Here is an 18243-nt window from a genome sequence, read left to right on the forward strand (position 1 = left end):
AGGACCAGCACCACATCCTCTTGTACCACTGTTTGAAGAATCGATCTTCCAGAATCCGGCAGTAAGTTTTAGGAGCTCATTTTTTTAGTTTCTGCAAGACAGACTTCTCAGGATAGGAGATGGACTAAAAATGAGCTCCCAAAACTTACTGCAACATGGAGCTAAGGAGAAAAATATAGAACTTGAAAAATTGGAAAAACAGCTTAGTGAAAAGTGTTTACAGTTTAAAAGCAAATAGAAAGTACTATTTTTTTACATTTATTTTCTTAATATTTGTTTTGCAGATTTGCACATGTACAAGGTTTAAAATGTTCATTAAATATTTTCAAAACATATTGACATTTTGAGCAGCTGCATTCCTCTAGGTCAAAGATGAAAAAATGGGATTTACAATAAAGTAATTTACAAAATTATTTTGACTTGTTTATTTATTAATGAGTAAGGTCTCTTTTGAGTGAATGTGCACATTTTTAATGTTAACAGGTTTTACCATGTTATTACAACATTTAACCACTTTTTATTCATTTTAAAATTGAGAAATTCTTTCAAATTTAAATCTTGTACAAGAACTACAGCAAAAACCAGTTTGATGCATATTTTATCAATATTTTAGAAATTGTATTTGAATATTACCAATACTGACTTCGATGGATTTAATTAAATTCCTTTGAACACAACTGCTCAAAACGGTCTAAATTTATGAAACCTACACATTAAAAACATTATTACTCTGAAATTTTTTATGTAAATGTTAAGTGTAAGTGGTGAAATGTTAAGTAATGTAAGGTATTTCATGAAACTACATATTCTGGGGTGTGAATTTGATAGGTGCTTGATATAAAATAAATGGTGCTTTAAAAAGTCCTTGAATCTGGTGTTCATGAAAGAGTGGGAACCCTGTAGATTAATTTTCAATTAGAAAATGTTGTTAAATAATCTATGTGAAGTTGGTTTGTTTATTAAAACAAATATAAGAATAACAAAAATGTATCAATACAAAATCAATTAAATACAGCTATTAAAATTTATTGCTTTTTTAAATAATGTTATTATCATTATTCTCAATATTAATATTAATAATAAACTTTTTTTTTTCCAAAACTAGCTTATTGACCCCAACTACTACTACTACTACTAATATTGTTAATATTTATTATTCTTCTTGTTATTAATTATTTTTATTTCCCTGTTTTGTTTCATTAGTCATTTTGGCTCTGAGGGAAAGAAATCTCCCCGAAGCGCTCGTACAACTCCTGCCGCTGGTTCTCCAGCCAGCTCTGGTTCTTCCCGGTTGTCTCCAGGTGACAGTATCCCAATCAGAGGGTCTGCCCAGGGGTCGGGTTCCCCTCACGCAGCTCTGCCCAGTTCCTCCTCATCAGCTGCCAGGGCTAAATCCAACCCCTCACCCCATACTCAAAGCCCAGGAAGAACAGAGCACAGGACTGCAGGTAAACTGACTGTCTAGATTTTTGTCTAGAATTGCAGTTGCTTACAAGTTAAAGAAGTCTGCTGTGATGGAAAAATAATTTCAGTTCAGGAATGGAATTGGTTTACTTGCTCTTCTATGTGTCCCCAGGTTCAGCAGAGCTCCAGTTTGCTCCTGGGGTCCTCCAGCAGCGCCTGTCTGCTGAGCTCAGTTACCTGGATGCAGTGGAAGAGTCAGTGCGACAGCTCGGTGATGTGGAGCGAGTGAGAGGCGTGTCTCTTGCTCAGCAGGAAACTGTCTCGCTCGCTCAGATTCTCAAGGTGAAGTTATGCACCTGCTAAAGTGATTATCTGACCTGCTGTGGTCATGTGGCCATGTATTTGAGGGTGACCTTTAACTTTCTTGCAGTCTCAGCAACAGAGGCATGAGCGTGAACTGTACTTGCTAAGGATGAAGGCAGAGCAAGAAGCCCTCGAAACACAACGGCAACTGGAAGAAAGCAGACAGAAAGCTGCACAGGTATTTGCACCAATTTGTTAATAGTTTAGGATCTTTTGTTGAGGACATTTCATGTTCTCAAACAGTTGGTTTGTTTGTTTCATTTGAAAGCTGTTTGTATGATAGGTGCGCTCTGGTATACTGTATTCTGGTATGTATATATTTTTTAACAGTACTGAACGAGTTTACATGTATAAATAGATCTACAACAGGGGTGGCCAACTTTGGTCATGGAGAGCCTGCAGAGTTTTGCTCAAACCCTAATCAAACATACCTGAACAAGCTAATCAGTGTTTAAGGGTTAATAAAAAGCTACAAGGTAGGTTGGTTTTTGTCAAGGTTGGAGCAAAACTCTCCAGAACTGACATTGACCACCTCTGATCTACGAGGGAAGGATGATGAAATCAAAATCTGATTCAGACCAAGTTAAAAATGGCAGCTTTAGTTAAATGATTTGCATGTTTTTAATAAACGGATACTTGTGTTGGATTCAAGGCCCAAGCAGAGCTGCAAGAGGGTTTACTCCAGTCTCAACGGCAGGCTTTAGGAGGTTTGCATGAGGCCACAAACAAAATGATAAACCAGCAGGCTGAGGCTGCACGCCAAACAGCTGAAACGGCACAACACATTAAAGAGGTGAGCTTTTTTTCCCCCAAATAATTCTGGATTGAGTCACTGAAGATCTCATTTTATTTCTAAATATAATTACCAATAATTATGATTTTTAAGAAGCATAAACTGGACAGAACAGATAGAAGGGTTATTATTAAATAAGCTAAACATATTAAAAACTATTTTGTTAATTGAAATAAAGCCAAAATAAAGTACAAGTATAAAAAGAAGAACTTTTTAGACAATTAGAAATTAAGTTAACTGGAAATAAAAGCTGAACTAAAACCTAAATAGTAAAAAAAAATAAAAATAAAAATACATAAAAAAACAGGCACATAACAAACATATTAAAAGTTGAACAAAAATGAAAAAGGTGAAAAAAAAAAAAGCTTAAAGCTAATTCTAAATATTTATAAATGCTCTAATAGTATATAAATAATACTAGAATAATACTAGATAGAAATTCCATTCATTTATTTCTATTGGTGGATCACAGTTGACAATATGGCTTGTATGTAGAGTCTTTTTACAGTATTTGGACTAATTTTTGTAATTAAATCTTGACTCACTCAATGAAAATAAATGATGAAATGCCTAAAGATTCTCAGTCCTACTAAATATCTAATACACAAACTCTTGGGTATTTAACTGTATGCTATAAAACCCCCAAAAGTTTAGAAACAAGATTACATGCTTATCTTCTGTAAAGTATCCTCCCTCAAGGCACTGTGGCTCTTTCTTTAAAGTCAGCTTGAAGAATTAAAAGTGTATTTGACTCTCTCTCTCTCTCTCTCTCTCTCCCTATAGATGACTGAGCTGGCTCGTTCACAGATTGCAGGAGCGTTAAGTGTTCCTGGCCCCTCCATTATGACCCTGTATGATCAACAGAAACAGCACAAACGCGGTTTGAAACAGCAGCAGCCACACCCCCACACTGACAGGTAACTCACTCACCTCAGACATGGCCATTCACTATTCTGATTCTTCTTCCTGAACCATGCTTCAGCTTCACTTAAGCATAAAAGCCAGATAATGTTCTGCATTAAAGGAATAATTCATCGGGAAATAAAAATCTATCATTATTTTGTGTTGTTCCAAACCTTGGATCTTATGTGAAAGTTTGAATATGCAAAAGTGCAGATGAGAAATGAGAGCCACGGCAGGGGATTTGGAACAACATGGAGATGAGTAAATCATAATGGTATTTTCATTTTTGGATGAACTGTCCTTTTAACCATGTTTTCACTTTCCATTTTCTAATGTGGAAGATTTTTTCAAATTTGTCATGTTAGTGATCGTGATCTATACATCAGTAATGATGCTGTTTTGGATCTTCTCCAGTAGCTGGATGAGTGAGCTGTCTCCTGAGAGACGTAAGAGTCCATCAGAGGTCGAGACTCCACCAGACAGCCTCTCAGAGTCTATCCCTTCCAGGAGACCCACCATCAGGTAACGCCATGTACTTTTCATTTTAGCCAATTTTTCTATTACAGCACAAATGAATGGTTTTATAGAACATAGTGTGTAAATGCTGATCTCTCTGTTTTTAAGTGGTGGTGGAAGCAGTAGTACATCCCTTCCAGGAGACCCACCATCAGGTAACGCCATGTACTTTTCATTTTAGCCAATTTTTCTATTGCAGCACAAATGAATGGTTTTATAGAACATAGTGTGTAAATGCTGATCTCTCTGTTTTTAAGTGGTGGTGGAAGCAGTAGTACCCAGCTGAGTCCACCTCATTCTGATCAAAAGGAGAGGAAGACACCAGGAAAAGACAGGAGCAGTAGTTCAGTGGAGGACCAGGCTCACACCACTGCCGATGACTCCCTTTGCTCGGACAATGTGCGAAGCCCACTTGAAGAGAAAGGTAAAGCTCACATTTTTGGGGGCAAGCAACTTAAATAGTCTGTCCTGAGAAATGTGAGCTGTTTTGACCACTTCCTGTCTATTCCTCCAATCAGCAGACAGTGCCTCCATCGCCACAGAGTACTCTGTGAAGTTTGATGACTCTATGACAGAGGATGACATTGAAGAAAGATCGTTCCGCTCTCTTTTACCATCCGAGGCCCACCGACGCGAATCGCTGGACAGGAGGCCCAGTCCTCATCCCGACTCTGATGATGACCACAGCCATGACAGATCCAGCCCCAGAGCAAGCTCAAAGGTGACATCCTGTCAGCTCTCCTCATGCAGCATAACTCTGACCCCAGTTGTGTTCAGTACAAACAAGCCTGTTGTGTTTTGTTCTATTTGGTTGTCATAGTTGGAGTTTGTTTGTGTTTTCCTGGTGTGTTGATAAGCAGCTCTTTTTTATATGGGATGGATAAGTGACTCAGCTCTTGTTTTTCCCCTGCAACCATATCACGTTATACACAGCAGGATGGCAGCATGCCCTTCTCAAGTGGTCAGGACAGCTTCTCGAAGTTCACCATGGATTTGGTGCATCAGTACATGAAGGAGGAGGAAGTTCGCGCTCAACATCAGAGTTCTCTGCTGCGTCTGCGTCAGAAGGCCCTCCGAGAGAAGACCAAGGCTGAACTGGCCTGGCTGGAACACCAGAAGAGGCAGGACAAACATTCATTGACATGAAATCAAAATGGACCATATTTGCTTTCTTAATAATTGCTCTGGTTTATATTAGTATTCAAAAATGCAAATTTTCAAAAGAAAAATGTAAGTAAATTTAATAACATTCATTGCCTCTGAAATGAATGACTGTTCTTGTAATCAAGGTTGCACAGGTCGGGAGAAAATAATAATATGATGGAACACCAGAAGAGGCAGGACAAACATTCATTAACATGAAATCAAAATGGACCATATCTGCTTTCTTAATAATTGCTCTGGTTTATATTAGTATTCAAAAATGCAAATTTTCAAAAGAAAAATTTAAGTAAATTTAATAACATTCATTGCCTCTGAAATGAATGACTGTTCTTGTAATCAAGGTTGCACAGGTCGGGAGAAAATAATAATATGAAAATAATAATTTGTCACCCTACATTTTCCACGCTATATTCCCTGCTTGGTAACTCCATATATACACAGCTGTTCAAAAGCATCAGTAATATTTTTTTAAATGTTTTTGAAAAGTGTCCTGTTCATGAAGGCTCCAATTATTTAATCAAAAAATACATTAAAAACAGTAATATTCTAACATTATTACAATTAAAATTATATTATATTATCATATTTTTAAATGTAGTTTATTCTGATTTTTTAGAAATCATTCTAATATGCTGATTTGGTGCTCAATAAATATTTATTATTGTCAATGTTAAAATTATTTGTGCTTTCTAAACCATTATATTTTTTTTCAGGATTCTTTGAAGAATAATACTGTTCAAAAGAACAGCATTTATTTAAAATATAAATCTTTTGTAATCTTTTGTTAAATGATTTTACTGTTACTTTTGATCAATTTAATTTAATTAAAAAAAAAATCTGTCCCCAAACTTTTGAACAGTGATGTACGTCTCATAACTGAAATTAAATATGTTGTGGTATGTTTTGGTCAAGTTGCACCATTTTTTTGTAAGTTAAATCTCATATGTTGAAATAGAACCCCATACATTTAAAGGCAGTAGCGTGATCAGCTTGATTAAAATTGTTGAACTGTAGTGACATGCTCCTCATCTCCTTTCTTCTCCACTAGGCGTCTCAGAGATAAAGGAGAGGATGATAAGATGCCACCCCTTCGTAAGAAACAGAGAGGCCTGATACTGAAGCTACAACAGGAACAGGTGACATTCATATGTGGATTTATGAGATGATCTCTAAGCTACACTTGCAAATGAATGTATAATAAATTAAATAGTCATAACTGAATTACTTAAATGTTGTCATGTTTAAAGGCTAAAATGTTGCTGTGTTGTTTATCCCCAGGCGGAGATCAAACGACTGCAGGAAGCCAATAAAGCAGCGAGGAGGGAGAGACAGCTGCTCCTCAAACAGCAGGAGGAGATTGAAAGAATGAGGCACACAACACTCAAACTCAAAGAGCGGCTCAAAAGTGCCGACACAAAGCTGGTCAGTCCTCTGAAAGATTGTGGTTTCTTAATCTTCCTGAATAAAAGCATTTTTTGTATCTTGTAAGTACTCTATATGTAGTGTATTGAACATATCGCACTTTTTTTTAATGAAACATATGCAGGAATCACCCGTTTCAGGTGTGGCGGAGGAGTCTGCTCCGCCCAGCGTGATTGTGACAGATGCAGAGACCCGTAGCCCCTCCCCCATGTCTGTGTCGGGCAGTGAAACCAGTAGCATCATGCAGAAACTGAAAAAGATGCGGTCTCACATGGACGAAAAGTAAATAAACCCTCATGCATGTTTCTTTTCTAGCCTTCCATCTTTTCCCTCTTCTGTCCTCTCAAATAATGCATTGGTTTGTAAAGTCATTTGATTATATTAACCAAACTTTAATGACCTTATGCATATGTTATGTAGTGCAAACCTCTTTCAAGAAGGCCAAACAAACAATGAATGTTTAATGTACTCAGGAGCGATTTCTTATTTATGACTAGCTAATGCTACTAATAACATGTATTCATTTCTTCGAGGTTCGTCTACAGCTTGCTGACCATGTGACATTTTAAAGTGTTTATTTCTTATTATTTATTTCTGTGTGCACAGTGTTTGGTTTGAACATAAGCGTCCTCTGTGTAGGAAAACACCCCTCTCCCTTTATGAAAGGAGGAATCTTTCACATCTAAAATAGAGAACAGCTTCCTTATGCCACTAGTAAACAGGATGTACATTCTGCCAGTGAGATTTCTGAAACAATCTGCAGGTCATGAGGTTTCTCTAATGCGTTTCATGACCTCCACATGTTTTCTAATTGCTTTGTCTATTGTGTGTAATCTCATTCTCCCATATTCAGCCACTCAATCCTTGACAACAGGTTCTTGTTTACAATCATATCTTGACAACTGGTGAGGGTCGTCCCATTGGTCAGAAACTTTTCATAGCACTGACACAAATATTTCTGTCCTGAGAATAAAATTTGTACACAGAGGGAAGGGGATTTCACGCTTGTCTGATTCAACTAATCACATGCTGTGTTGCGATTTGTAGCATCGTTCACACACTTCTGCTCACTTTCTAGCTCTCACTAATAGCATGATGATCTCTTTTGTATAACTTCCAGCTGTATTTATTCTGCACTCATCGGTATAATCACTTTATCCTGCGTCTCATTCAAAGTGATTTGTAATCCAGTCTAGGCAGCTCTTTTTTTAAAAGCAATGATAATTGTGATTTGCATTGTCGTCTTCCCTTTATTTAGTTCATTTAATATATTAATGTATTTACCCTCTTATCACAGCAAAATTAGCAGAATAACTCACTTGACATGCCTGCATAGAGAAACAACTTGTTAATTTCACAAAGAAATGTCTGGGTCATAGATCTACAGCATAAACAGTTGTTAAAAAAAATAAAATAAATTGAAATCAGCATAAATTAATTCATACTACCATTATGTATATTCACAGGTGTTCATAACAAACATACTTATGAATAATTCTGTTTAAAATGTTTTTATTTTTATTGCATTTAAAATAAAATACTACTACTTTTTTGTTCACTTAAGGTACTTAGAATTGAACTTTAATTGTGTCAGTCCAAAAAATCTTAACAGTCCTAAATATTATTTTAATTTTGGGAAGACACAGGTGTTTCTGATAATTTTGTGAGACTCTCCAGACTGCTGTTTGGGGCAGATAGATGTTTCCAGGCCACTTTTCCAGAAAAGCTTGTAATTACCAAGACCTTTCATCTTCATCTTTCATCTACTCGTAAACTTTTTTTTTTTTACTTGTTTGTAAGTATGACACTCAAAGGTAGTTGCTTGTTAAGGATTTGCAGCATGTAGTTAACCGCTAAAAGTCAATAACTGGTTGATGTGTTTGTTGCACAGTAGCTAGAGAAAAATAAGGATACACATGTTTACACTCAATCTCTCTTTCTGTCTCCATATCTGTGTTTCTTATGTCTCTCTATCTCTCTCTCTCTCTCTCTCTCTCTACTCTTTTATTATTTCATTCTCTCCAACACTGTTCTTCTTGATTTTTGACTGTCCTCTCCTCTCTTTCTTCCTTAGACACTGTTCTCCTGTCCATTATTTCTTCTCTGTCTTTACGGCTCATCACTGGGCCTCTCTGTCTGTCTGTCTCCCAAAACTCCACCCCAAATTCCAGCTCTTTATCTACAGCCAGTTGGTCAGGTACAGTTACCCACAATCCTCCTCTCTCTTTTCGTCCCTCCCTCCTCCCCTCTCTCAGCACCTATTTCCCATGGAGCATGCTTTTGTTCATCCACTACCACAGCTGGGTTGGTGGGGATAAAAACCGAAAGAGGAATGCAGTGATGAATGGATGGATGAAAATGAACTGGCTACACCATTCTAAAATAAGCTGATTCTTTGGCTAAAGCTAGTTTGATATTAAACGTAGTTATTTATCTGACTGGGGAAGATTATTTTTATTTCTAATGATTTACCAAAAAATGATTTATCCGTTGTGATTGGTTTTTGAGCCTTTATTTGCTGATCAAATACAGGCAAATGTTTTGAAAATAATTACCCTCAATTTCAAAGCCAAAGATTAGACTTGTTTAAATCATGGTGGGTTAAATGAGTGATTTCTGGGTCTTACGTCTTTTGTCTCTGTGGTGTGATCCTGTCAAATCCAGTCTTTGCCTTGTTGCTAGTCTCTTTTGTATTAATATGTAAATGTAATTTATTTATGGTGAATCTCACGAAAACATGTCTACATTTTACATTAAATTCAAGGGGGAAAAATAAAAGTCTATTTTGCATACATGAAGACTGTTTATGACCATCAACTTTACAAGAAATTGCAAAGTGACCATCAAATTATACAAGAAAATGTATACCTCTAAATGTTCATTCCTGTAATGCAACAAAATAATTTTTACATGATTTATTTTTCATTTTTATGTTGTAATGTTTCATTTATATTTTTATGGTCATTATACTCGCATTAATGTAATATAAAAATATTTAATATATATTTAATATTAACATTTATTTAAATGTATATTATTTGCGTTACAGAAATAAGGGGGGTTGAATTATTTAGTAATTTAATTGTCATGAAAATCACAATGTAAATAATCTTAAATATAGGGATTATTGTCTTTTTGAAAAATGATACTTTTTTTCTGATTTGTGGTGAAATACAACCCCAACAACTTTCGTGAGCTTCAACCATGCACCACACACAAAGCGTCTCCGTTAAATCAGTTCTTGAACTTTTTATCGTGGTGAGTGGAGTGAGAGGAATATCTCTTTTCAGACAGGCCGGGCAGACTGATATATTGTATGCTTCTGAATAATGCTAGTTTAGGACTTCTTCATCTGCCCAATGGCCACAGTAAATCTTAACTCCAGCCCCTGATTAAATAAGTGTACCCCGCGATGAGCTAATGAGTATATATGACTGAGGCAACATAATACAATTTATGGTTAGATGAAGATGGCCGCTGTATTCACGAGGCAAGACGATTGCTTTTAGATAAAGCCATCTGTTTTTCTCTAACATGTTTTTAATTATCTTAAACCTCAATGAAAAAGCCAGGCGGGTTTGATCTAGCAGACCAAAGTCATGATACATGGAGGTCTTTTTTCTGAAAAAATAATGACCTGCCTTCAGTGAAGCACAAGTTTTTACCTGGCACAGCTTGCTAAAATTATAAATATGCTTGTAATATTCAGTACAGCTTGTGAAATTCTAATTCTTCAAATTTCACTTTAATGTGCTTTATCTTGTCTAAAATCTATACATTTGTATTGCCAAAGCCTTATTTTTATATATATATATAGCAAATGCACAATCAAGTAATTCCATTGCAGGATTGCACTTACAGAGACAAAAGCCTAACACTGTTTGTCAAAACCCTGGGTGGAACCTACGTGTTTCAGTTTGTCAGGAGTTTGTCTCCATGTGTGTCACCCATGAGTTGTATCAGATGCATGAGTTTTACCCTGATAAGGATGTTAAAGGCACAATAGGGCTGTTTTTTCCATTAAAATTAATGCGGGTCACCAAGTGGAGCCGTGCCTGTTTTGGGAAGCATGTTTTGGAGTGTGTGTGTGTGTGTGTGTGTGTGTGTGTGTGTGAATATATTAAAATAGAAAAGTTATTTTAATTTGTAATAATATTTCACACTGTTCGTGTGGTACTGTATTTTTGCTCAAACAAATACCATTTTGAAAGACTTCATTCAAAAACATTAAAAAATCTTACCTACCCCAGATTTTTAAATGTTAGCTAGTTTTGTAAGTCAGTGTATAAGAACGTCAAAGCAATGATTATGAATTGAACTGTTACATTTTGTGTATCTGTATGCATGCTCTCACAGAAGCAGGCAGCGAAGATGATGACTCCCCAGCATTGTCTGTGTCCAGCGTGCACACTGATTTGTCAGTTCCAGAGCAGCTGGCCAGCCCTTCCTCAGACCAACCTGTCTCTGAGCTACACTCTCCTCATATGGGCAGCAGCCCTGCCCCTGATACCCTCTACTCACCTGAGTTTAATGCCACAGACAGCAAACAGGTGAAAACTGAAACTATACATAGAGTGACACTGAGTTTTGTAAAAAAAAAAATGTGTTTAATTCTGCATCTAATGTTTATGTGTTCGAGTTACAAGTAGTCCAAAGTTGTTTATGTGCTGTTTCATTAAACAGGGTTGATTATAGCTCTCTTTGGTGAGTGTGATTTACATGTCCTGACCTTGGATCCCTCTTCCTGTATGTGTTGCAGTCTCCTCCAGGGAAAGCCAGCCTCAGCTCTCTTCAGCATTCAGACAGTAGCCGGCCTGGGACTGTCACTGGCACTAGCGGAAGCAGCAAGATGCAGGTGCGCTCCAGCTCCAAGACCAGTGAGGCCTGCACCAGTGACCCTCATTCGGCCACTCCATCCGGTAAGATCCTTGCTGCCCCCATTAGACTTTGAAAATTATCTGGATTTGCTCTATCAACGTAATGTAGACTTTTTTTTTTTTTTGAAGACTGCAGCATATCCACTTAGGCCTATATAAAAGCATCCAAAAAGCAGCATGTCATGGGACCTTTAATCCATTTTATCCTTGGTCTTTTTTTTTTTTTTACTTTATTTATTTTCCAAATCATAGTTCTTAAGGTGCTACATACCTGGTATGTTAATTTAGCCTGCTCCAGTTTATCCTTTACATCATTTCTAAATTGGATATGTGAATGCAGGAAGAGGAACACTGTGCCAGCAAAATATAATGCTCTGTTTATCTCTGTGTGTGCACTTCTCTGGATCAAACCACTTAGTCATGTTATAGCAGCACAGATGAGTCTACCTGCCTTATACAGATGATCTGTCTTAAAAGAGAGACTGTGCTAAAAGAAATTGTGCTGCTTTTAGGTTTAAAACATTGCCTATCTTTATTATTTAAATGTTGTACTTTGTCACAATGTTTAGTGCCATCTTAAGCATTTAATTTTTTTATTTTTTTTAAAGCAAAGACAATGTTTTGACAATGGTGATTTTTTTTTTTTTTTTTTTTCGTTCTCTTACCTCAGAGACCACATCTGATCAGAGCGATATTGAGAGCCGTATTCACGCCCTCAAGGACGAGCTCCGTAAACGCAAATCTGTGGTGTATCAGCTAAAGAAAGAGCAAAAGAAGAGGCAAAAAGAGCGACTGAAAGCTCAGGAGGCGAGTCTGCTGAAACAGTTGGAGGTCAGCCATCGTCTCCTTTCATATTCACCTATTTCTGTGTGCTGTTCATCTTAAAGAAGCACTTGTCTTGCTGTATTATTTTGCTATATTTTTTAATCGGCTATTAAAAAAATTGTCAGTATGCTATATTTGTTAATGTTTGTCTTCCTCTGGTTCCCCAGTCATATAATGACTTTATTCAGAAGACCAAGGCTGAGTTGAGTAAAGAGCCAGACAGCACTCCAGCTACTAAACCCCAGATTAAAACTCCCACGTCAGCCACTGAAAAGCCTCGGATAAAACCCCCTCCGCTTCAGAGGTCAGCCTTGACATTTACCAATCATTTTTAATTTACTCTTCATTCTGATTTTTTTTTTTTTGTATACTTCCCATAACATTTGATGCATGTTTACTTTACAGGCCTGAGACTAGCAAGAACTGGAAGATCGTCACAGAATCTGAGAAATCAGAGACTGTGCCCACGGAGACATCAGCAGATAAAGGTGCAATGCCTTTTAGACTAAAAACATGATTATTGGCATTAACAATATTGATTTAGACCAAATTAAAAGTATACATAATGTTAAAATTGTGTATGTTGCCTGCCTTTGTTAGCAGATGATGTTGCACCATCAAGACTTCATAAGTATTCATCAGAACATGATGACATTTCCTCAGATGAAGATCCTCCTACAGTTACTCCAACTCCAATTATGGGAAGTCCTGAACATATGGACATTTTGAGGAGCTTGCATAGTCCAGAGTATCCAAGCCACCAATCTGAAGATGCCCCCTCAATCAAAGAACATTCTGCTAGACCAGAAGCCAATGACCTCCTTTCGGAAGATGAGAGTGTGGTCTCCAGCCACAAGTCAGGTATTATGGAGGAACTGGAATATGCAAAGTCAGAGGGGTCTGAGAATTACCAGTCTGACCAACACTCTCACCCTCTGCTTATACTGGATCTTGGGCTTCAGATTCCATCACTGAATGACTTGAAACCCAAATTTGAGGAGGAAAGGTTGTCTGAGAAGGATGCTGATGACAAGCCAGCAGTTGAAGATTCTGCAGATGCTGCAGAGAGTATGAGATTTACTGATTCTCCTGTAGTGAAATCAAAAGATATAGACTGTCCTTCAGCTGAAAAGACTCCTTCAGCCATAGATCATTCTTATACCCCTGACTTCTCATTGTCCAAGAGAGAGGATTCACCAAAGATGAAAGATACACCGTCACCCTCAGGTGATGGTTATAACGATGACTTTGAGCCTTCCTTTGGGTCGTCATTTAAGGAGGATAATCATGAATCAAAGCCTACATCACCCTCTGCCCCAGAGCCCAAAGAAAAATCTGTTAAGTCTCCAATGTACAGCAGTGAAGAGGAAATTGAAGAAGAACTAAGTGTCCGATCAGGAAGCACTAATGGCAGCTTCCAAACTGAAAGTCATGCAGACCTCAATAGCCTTGGTAAAGGCTCCAAAGACGACATAATGAGTCATTCAAAATGTTCAACTTCACCACAGAACCAAATGCCAGTTTTGCCAGTAAAGGATGAATTGCCAAGCTTCTGCATTGGAGACCGGGTTTTGGTTAGTAATATACAACCAGGGACACTGAGATTCAAGGGACAAACTAACTTTGCCAGTGGAGTCTGGGCCGGGGTTGAACTGGACAACCCTGAGGGAAGTAACAATGGAACTTACGATGGGGTAGTGTACTTCGAATGTAGGGAAAAACACGGTATATTCGCCCCGCCAGACAAGATCTCTCGTCTTCCAGAGAAATTTGAGGTCAGTGCAGACACTGAAGATGAAGATTCATCATGTGATGACCAGCCAAATAGTAAAAACAAAGGTTCTGAGAAGCAGTTAGAGCACAGAAATCTGCTAAACAAAATTAAAGGAGAAAAATCTGACCTAGATTTGCATCCTGAGACTAGAGAGCCTTTGGATGAGCATGAAAAGCCATTGGAAATTAACATCAAACAGCTTTCCACTGGTCAAAGCACCTTTTTTAAATCTCAGCATAACCTGGATTTTAATGATATTGACTGCAATATCATTAAGGACTGTGACAAAAGTCAGCACACAGTGCCTAACGGCAGAGTCAGGGACATTCTCAAATTCGAGGACACATCTGTTGATAATGTTGTTCCATTGCTCAATAATTTAGATAAAGGTACATCCAAAAAACAAAAGCAGGAAGAGGAACCAACAGCAGTCATTTTGGACCTGTTGGTTGAGGATAAGAAGTCCAGAGTTGATGGTCTTCCGAAAACCACTGACATCTCAATCGAGGAGGCCAGTCTCGATAATAGAGAAGACTTGAATAACAAAAGGGCTTTGACTATCCTAGCAGATAAACTTGTGGAAAACTTCTTAAGTGATGCGGTGAAGCAATTTCAGAAGATCAAGAAAGACAAAGAGGAGAAGTTATCAGCTGCTAACCAGTTGAAAAGAGACTTCATCAATGAAGATGATGGACTTGGAAGCAACAACTTTAAGTCTCAGAGCAGGTCTTCATCTAAAACAAAGACGGACCGTTTCCGCACCTTCTTTGATGATGATCAGGAGGAACTTTCATCTCCAGAGCATTGCAACAGACCTGTAAGTGACCATTTTGATTTATCTAAAGATCCTATAATAGATGAAATGAGAAACCAGTTAAAAATAACCCAGTCTTCAAAGTTATTTATTGAAATGAAGTGAATGATTTACCCAACAAGCTGATAACATTGCTGATGTGTAATGCTTAAGTTGACATTTCCAGCTGTATTGACAGACATCTAGGGGCTGATGTTACCTTGGAACCCTCTTTTTAGGCCTGCAGTGTGTTGCAAAGTTCAAAAAGAGAATGTAAAGATAAATCAGATCTTCTCTTGATGGAAGTTGCAAGAGGTGATCTTGATTAGTGTTAACTATGCTTCTTCAACAGGAGAGCCCTGTCCTGGGTACGAGTGGACAGGAAGAGCTAGCTAAACGTCTGGCAGAGCTGGAACTGAGCCGTGAGCTCTTCGATGTCCTTGGTGACGAGCAGGACTGGTTCGATGAGGACTTTGGTCTCAGCTCACGAAAACAACAGCAGAAGCAAAAACATCAACAGCGGCAAGATGGGATTTCTAGCTCCTTGAGTTTGGGTGCGGGGGAACAGGTCAAAACACCGCCCAGGCCTGAACTTCCCGTGCAGATGAAGCAACCAGAGGAGCCTGCCATGATTGTTCCGCACACTGTCCAGGAGGTGGAGAAACTGGTCATCGCTGCTACTCAGGAGATCTGGAAAAGCTGCAAACTGGGTCATGGTAGACCAAGCCTGACTGGAGTAGCCAAACCTCAACCCTCTAATGTTTTCCTGGAAGGAGACTCCAAAGCCAATGACCTGGAGGCTCAATGCCAACAAAGCTACAAACTGGTAGGGATCGAGATGCTGACATTGAGGTGTTTGTTTAACCTTGGCATGGTTTTTGTAGGCATTTCCATGAAGATGAGTAAAAATCTTTGCCGTTCTATTTATTTACAGGCCGTCTTTGATTTATCATGGGAGGTCATTCAAGACATCTATGCAGAAGATCCAAAAGGTGATCAGCCACAATGGATGAAGCCGCATCGCCTTAATTCCACCTACTTCCATCGGGTGAAATGCCCCAATGACATCACAACAGTCCAGGTATGCGAGATATCAATGCTGCTTTAAGGAAAGTGGCATCTCATTATGATGATTATTTTTATTCTATATTTTAATATATATATCATTTACGTATGTTTATTTGTGTGTATATATATTCTTTATTCAGGAATTTGTCACCACTGAGGTATTAAAGTTGTGTGGTCTAAAGAAAGAGCAGAACCAGAAAACAGACTGGCAGAAAATGATCAAATTTGGGCGGAAAAAGCGAGACAGAGTTGACCACATTCTGGTAAGTGTATTTAACCTCACATTCTGAAAGCTGTTGTCTGAAATTACAAAACTGTGTTGATTTAGAGAATTATTTAGACATTTAAATGCATAAGTCTATAATCACTCTTCCTCTTATAGGTCCAGGAGTTGCATGAGGAGGAATCCCAGTGGGTGAACTATGATGAGGATGAACTTTTTGTAAAGATGCAGCTTGCTGATGGGATTTTTGATGCCTTGCTAAAAGACACAACTGACGTTCTGACCCAAATTCAGGAGAAGAAGTCCAAAAGAACTCTGTGATGGTGTTCTCATCTGTACAGAGAAATGTTTTAGGTACCTTCTGTTAAACACAAAATGGAGGATTTGGCATAAAAGGCCATTCAGTGAGGAATTCCCTTTCAGTCTGCTTGTGCAGGCCACGGAGAGTTGTGGATTCAGGATTCTAGACCTTGTCAGAGGTCTGACTTGTCATGGAGATGTTCACATTCTCATCTAGGAAGCCTGATGAACTCGGCTCTTGATGGTCCGGTGTTAATTGTAGCAGCTGTTTGGGTCCAGATTCCCCATACTGTGTCTGTTCATCATTGCTGCTAAAACTGGCTCTGCCATTCTCAAGTCTCATGATTAAAACACAAGGGTCAGATCAAATCAGGACAGACCTAAGGATTTAAAAACTTGTTTTTATTTCCAATTAGATTGTATCATAAGAAACACTTGTTTTTTTTCTTTTAATTCTATTAATTTATTTTTTAAAAAGTAACATTTGAATTTGAAAGTAACATTGGAAAGTGTTTAAGGAAAAGATTATTTTACCATTGACATGATTAATTGCAGAACTAAGCACAATAAGTACAATTTGAATGTTGAAATGGCAATACAGTGTAAAGGGATTTGATGCAAGATAATGTTGAATGCAAAAATATGTAAATTATATATAACTCTGCTATTTGAAGCAAGGTAATGTTGAATGCAAAAATATGTAAATTATATATAACTCTGCTTTTTGAAAGCAACAGGAAAACTTCGGGTAATGGTTTTGTTTTGGTCCATACACAACAATGTTGTATTGGCAACACCTGCTACAGTTACTGGTTGCCAAAAGATTGAATTGAAATATATGAACTGTGCTAAACACTGACATGCTGGGTTCTAGCCTTAACGTTTGCCTTTTATCCCATTCATTTTAAGTGCCTCCATTGTTGCGTTTGCTCACACACGAGCGACTTTTCCCGGCCTTCCTTTGACCAGTGTTGTAATGGTCCCTTTTGGCTTTAATCTTGTCTTAACTTCTTTTTTCATAGCTGGACAAACCTCTAATACTGTAAGATGTACATTTCTGCCTTACTTTGTGCGTGTACCCATCATCAGAACCTTTTTAAAGTACATTTTTGTGTTTAAAAAAGACGAGTGGTAATGTTACGCTATCACTGGCACAAGGACACATTTGTTTACTTTTAAAGAAGGCGTTTTACTCATTGTGTACCTTTCCGAGGAACTGCTCAAGGGCTCAGCACGTCCATCTCGTCTGTTATCCACGAAAACTGTGATGTACATATTTTTTTTTTATAAATCAGTCGCCATTACAAGCCTGGTCTCATAAGAAACAGATTATCATCTTATGTGTATAATTAGCTGTAACCAGCCTTTCCTCACCTCTAAAAGCTGTACTTCCTGAGCCAGTCTGTCCAATAGTGACCTGCAGCATCATTGTGAGGTTAGATCTAGAGTACTGTGCCGTGTCAGTGGGTTAAACTTAATCTATGCAGCAACAGAGTCTCTGATACCAAGCATCAGTCGCTCGTCCAATAGCATGTCTAATTATATAGGTAACGGAGATCTCTACCTCGTTCTGAAAATAGGCTACTACTAATAGTCTTTTTGGCTAATGCGTTTAAACTTTTAACTGTGGGTGGGAAATTAGGATTTGTTTGGCACAAGTGGTTTGATAATCAGTTTCTACTTTTAAATTGGTAGGTCGTAGAAATGTTTCACGTCCCGTAAGTGTATGCGTATTTATAATGATGTACTGTGAGTGACAGAGGTGTACTTGAAGACTTGTAAATTGTTTTACCCATGTAAATATCGTCGATGCCTATC

General features: G+C 37.9%; 1 protein-coding gene across 1 annotated transcript in view; it reads left to right on the forward strand.

Annotated features, from left to right (window-relative positions):
* Positions 1-16776, forward strand: part of LOC107665052 (centrosome-associated protein 350-like) — a 41077-nt gene extending 24301 nt beyond the window's left edge. The window contains exons 17-39 of the mRNA XM_016455797.1: positions 1204-1448; positions 1577-1746; positions 1835-1945; positions 2420-2560; positions 3344-3477; positions 3878-3985; positions 4237-4403; positions 4498-4700; positions 4913-5100; positions 6192-6279; positions 6422-6565; positions 6690-6847; positions 8640-8873; positions 10866-11115; positions 11325-11484; positions 12113-12273; positions 12435-12571; positions 12673-12755; positions 12871-14858; positions 15187-15660; positions 15769-15915; positions 16043-16165; positions 16285-16776. Coding sequence (XP_016311283.1) covers positions 1204-1448; positions 1577-1746; positions 1835-1945; positions 2420-2560; positions 3344-3477; positions 3878-3985; positions 4237-4403; positions 4498-4700; positions 4913-5100; positions 6192-6279; positions 6422-6565; positions 6690-6847; positions 8640-8873; positions 10866-11115; positions 11325-11484; positions 12113-12273; positions 12435-12571; positions 12673-12755; positions 12871-14858; positions 15187-15660; positions 15769-15915; positions 16043-16165; positions 16285-16446 — 5776 coding nt within the window. The 3' untranslated portion in view covers positions 16447-16776. The remainder of the gene's footprint in view (positions 1-1203; positions 1449-1576; positions 1747-1834; positions 1946-2419; positions 2561-3343; positions 3478-3877; positions 3986-4236; positions 4404-4497; positions 4701-4912; positions 5101-6191; positions 6280-6421; positions 6566-6689; positions 6848-8639; positions 8874-10865; positions 11116-11324; positions 11485-12112; positions 12274-12434; positions 12572-12672; positions 12756-12870; positions 14859-15186; positions 15661-15768; positions 15916-16042; positions 16166-16284) is intronic.
* The last annotated feature ends 1467 nt before the right edge of the window (positions 16777-18243 follow it).

The sequence above is a fragment of the Sinocyclocheilus anshuiensis genome, unplaced genomic scaffold (assembly GCF_001515605.1).
Source record: "Sinocyclocheilus anshuiensis isolate Anshui unplaced genomic scaffold, SAMN03320099.WGS_v1.1 scaffold555, whole genome shotgun sequence".
Classification (NCBI taxonomy): Eukaryota; Metazoa; Chordata; class Actinopteri; order Cypriniformes; family Cyprinidae; genus Sinocyclocheilus; species Sinocyclocheilus anshuiensis.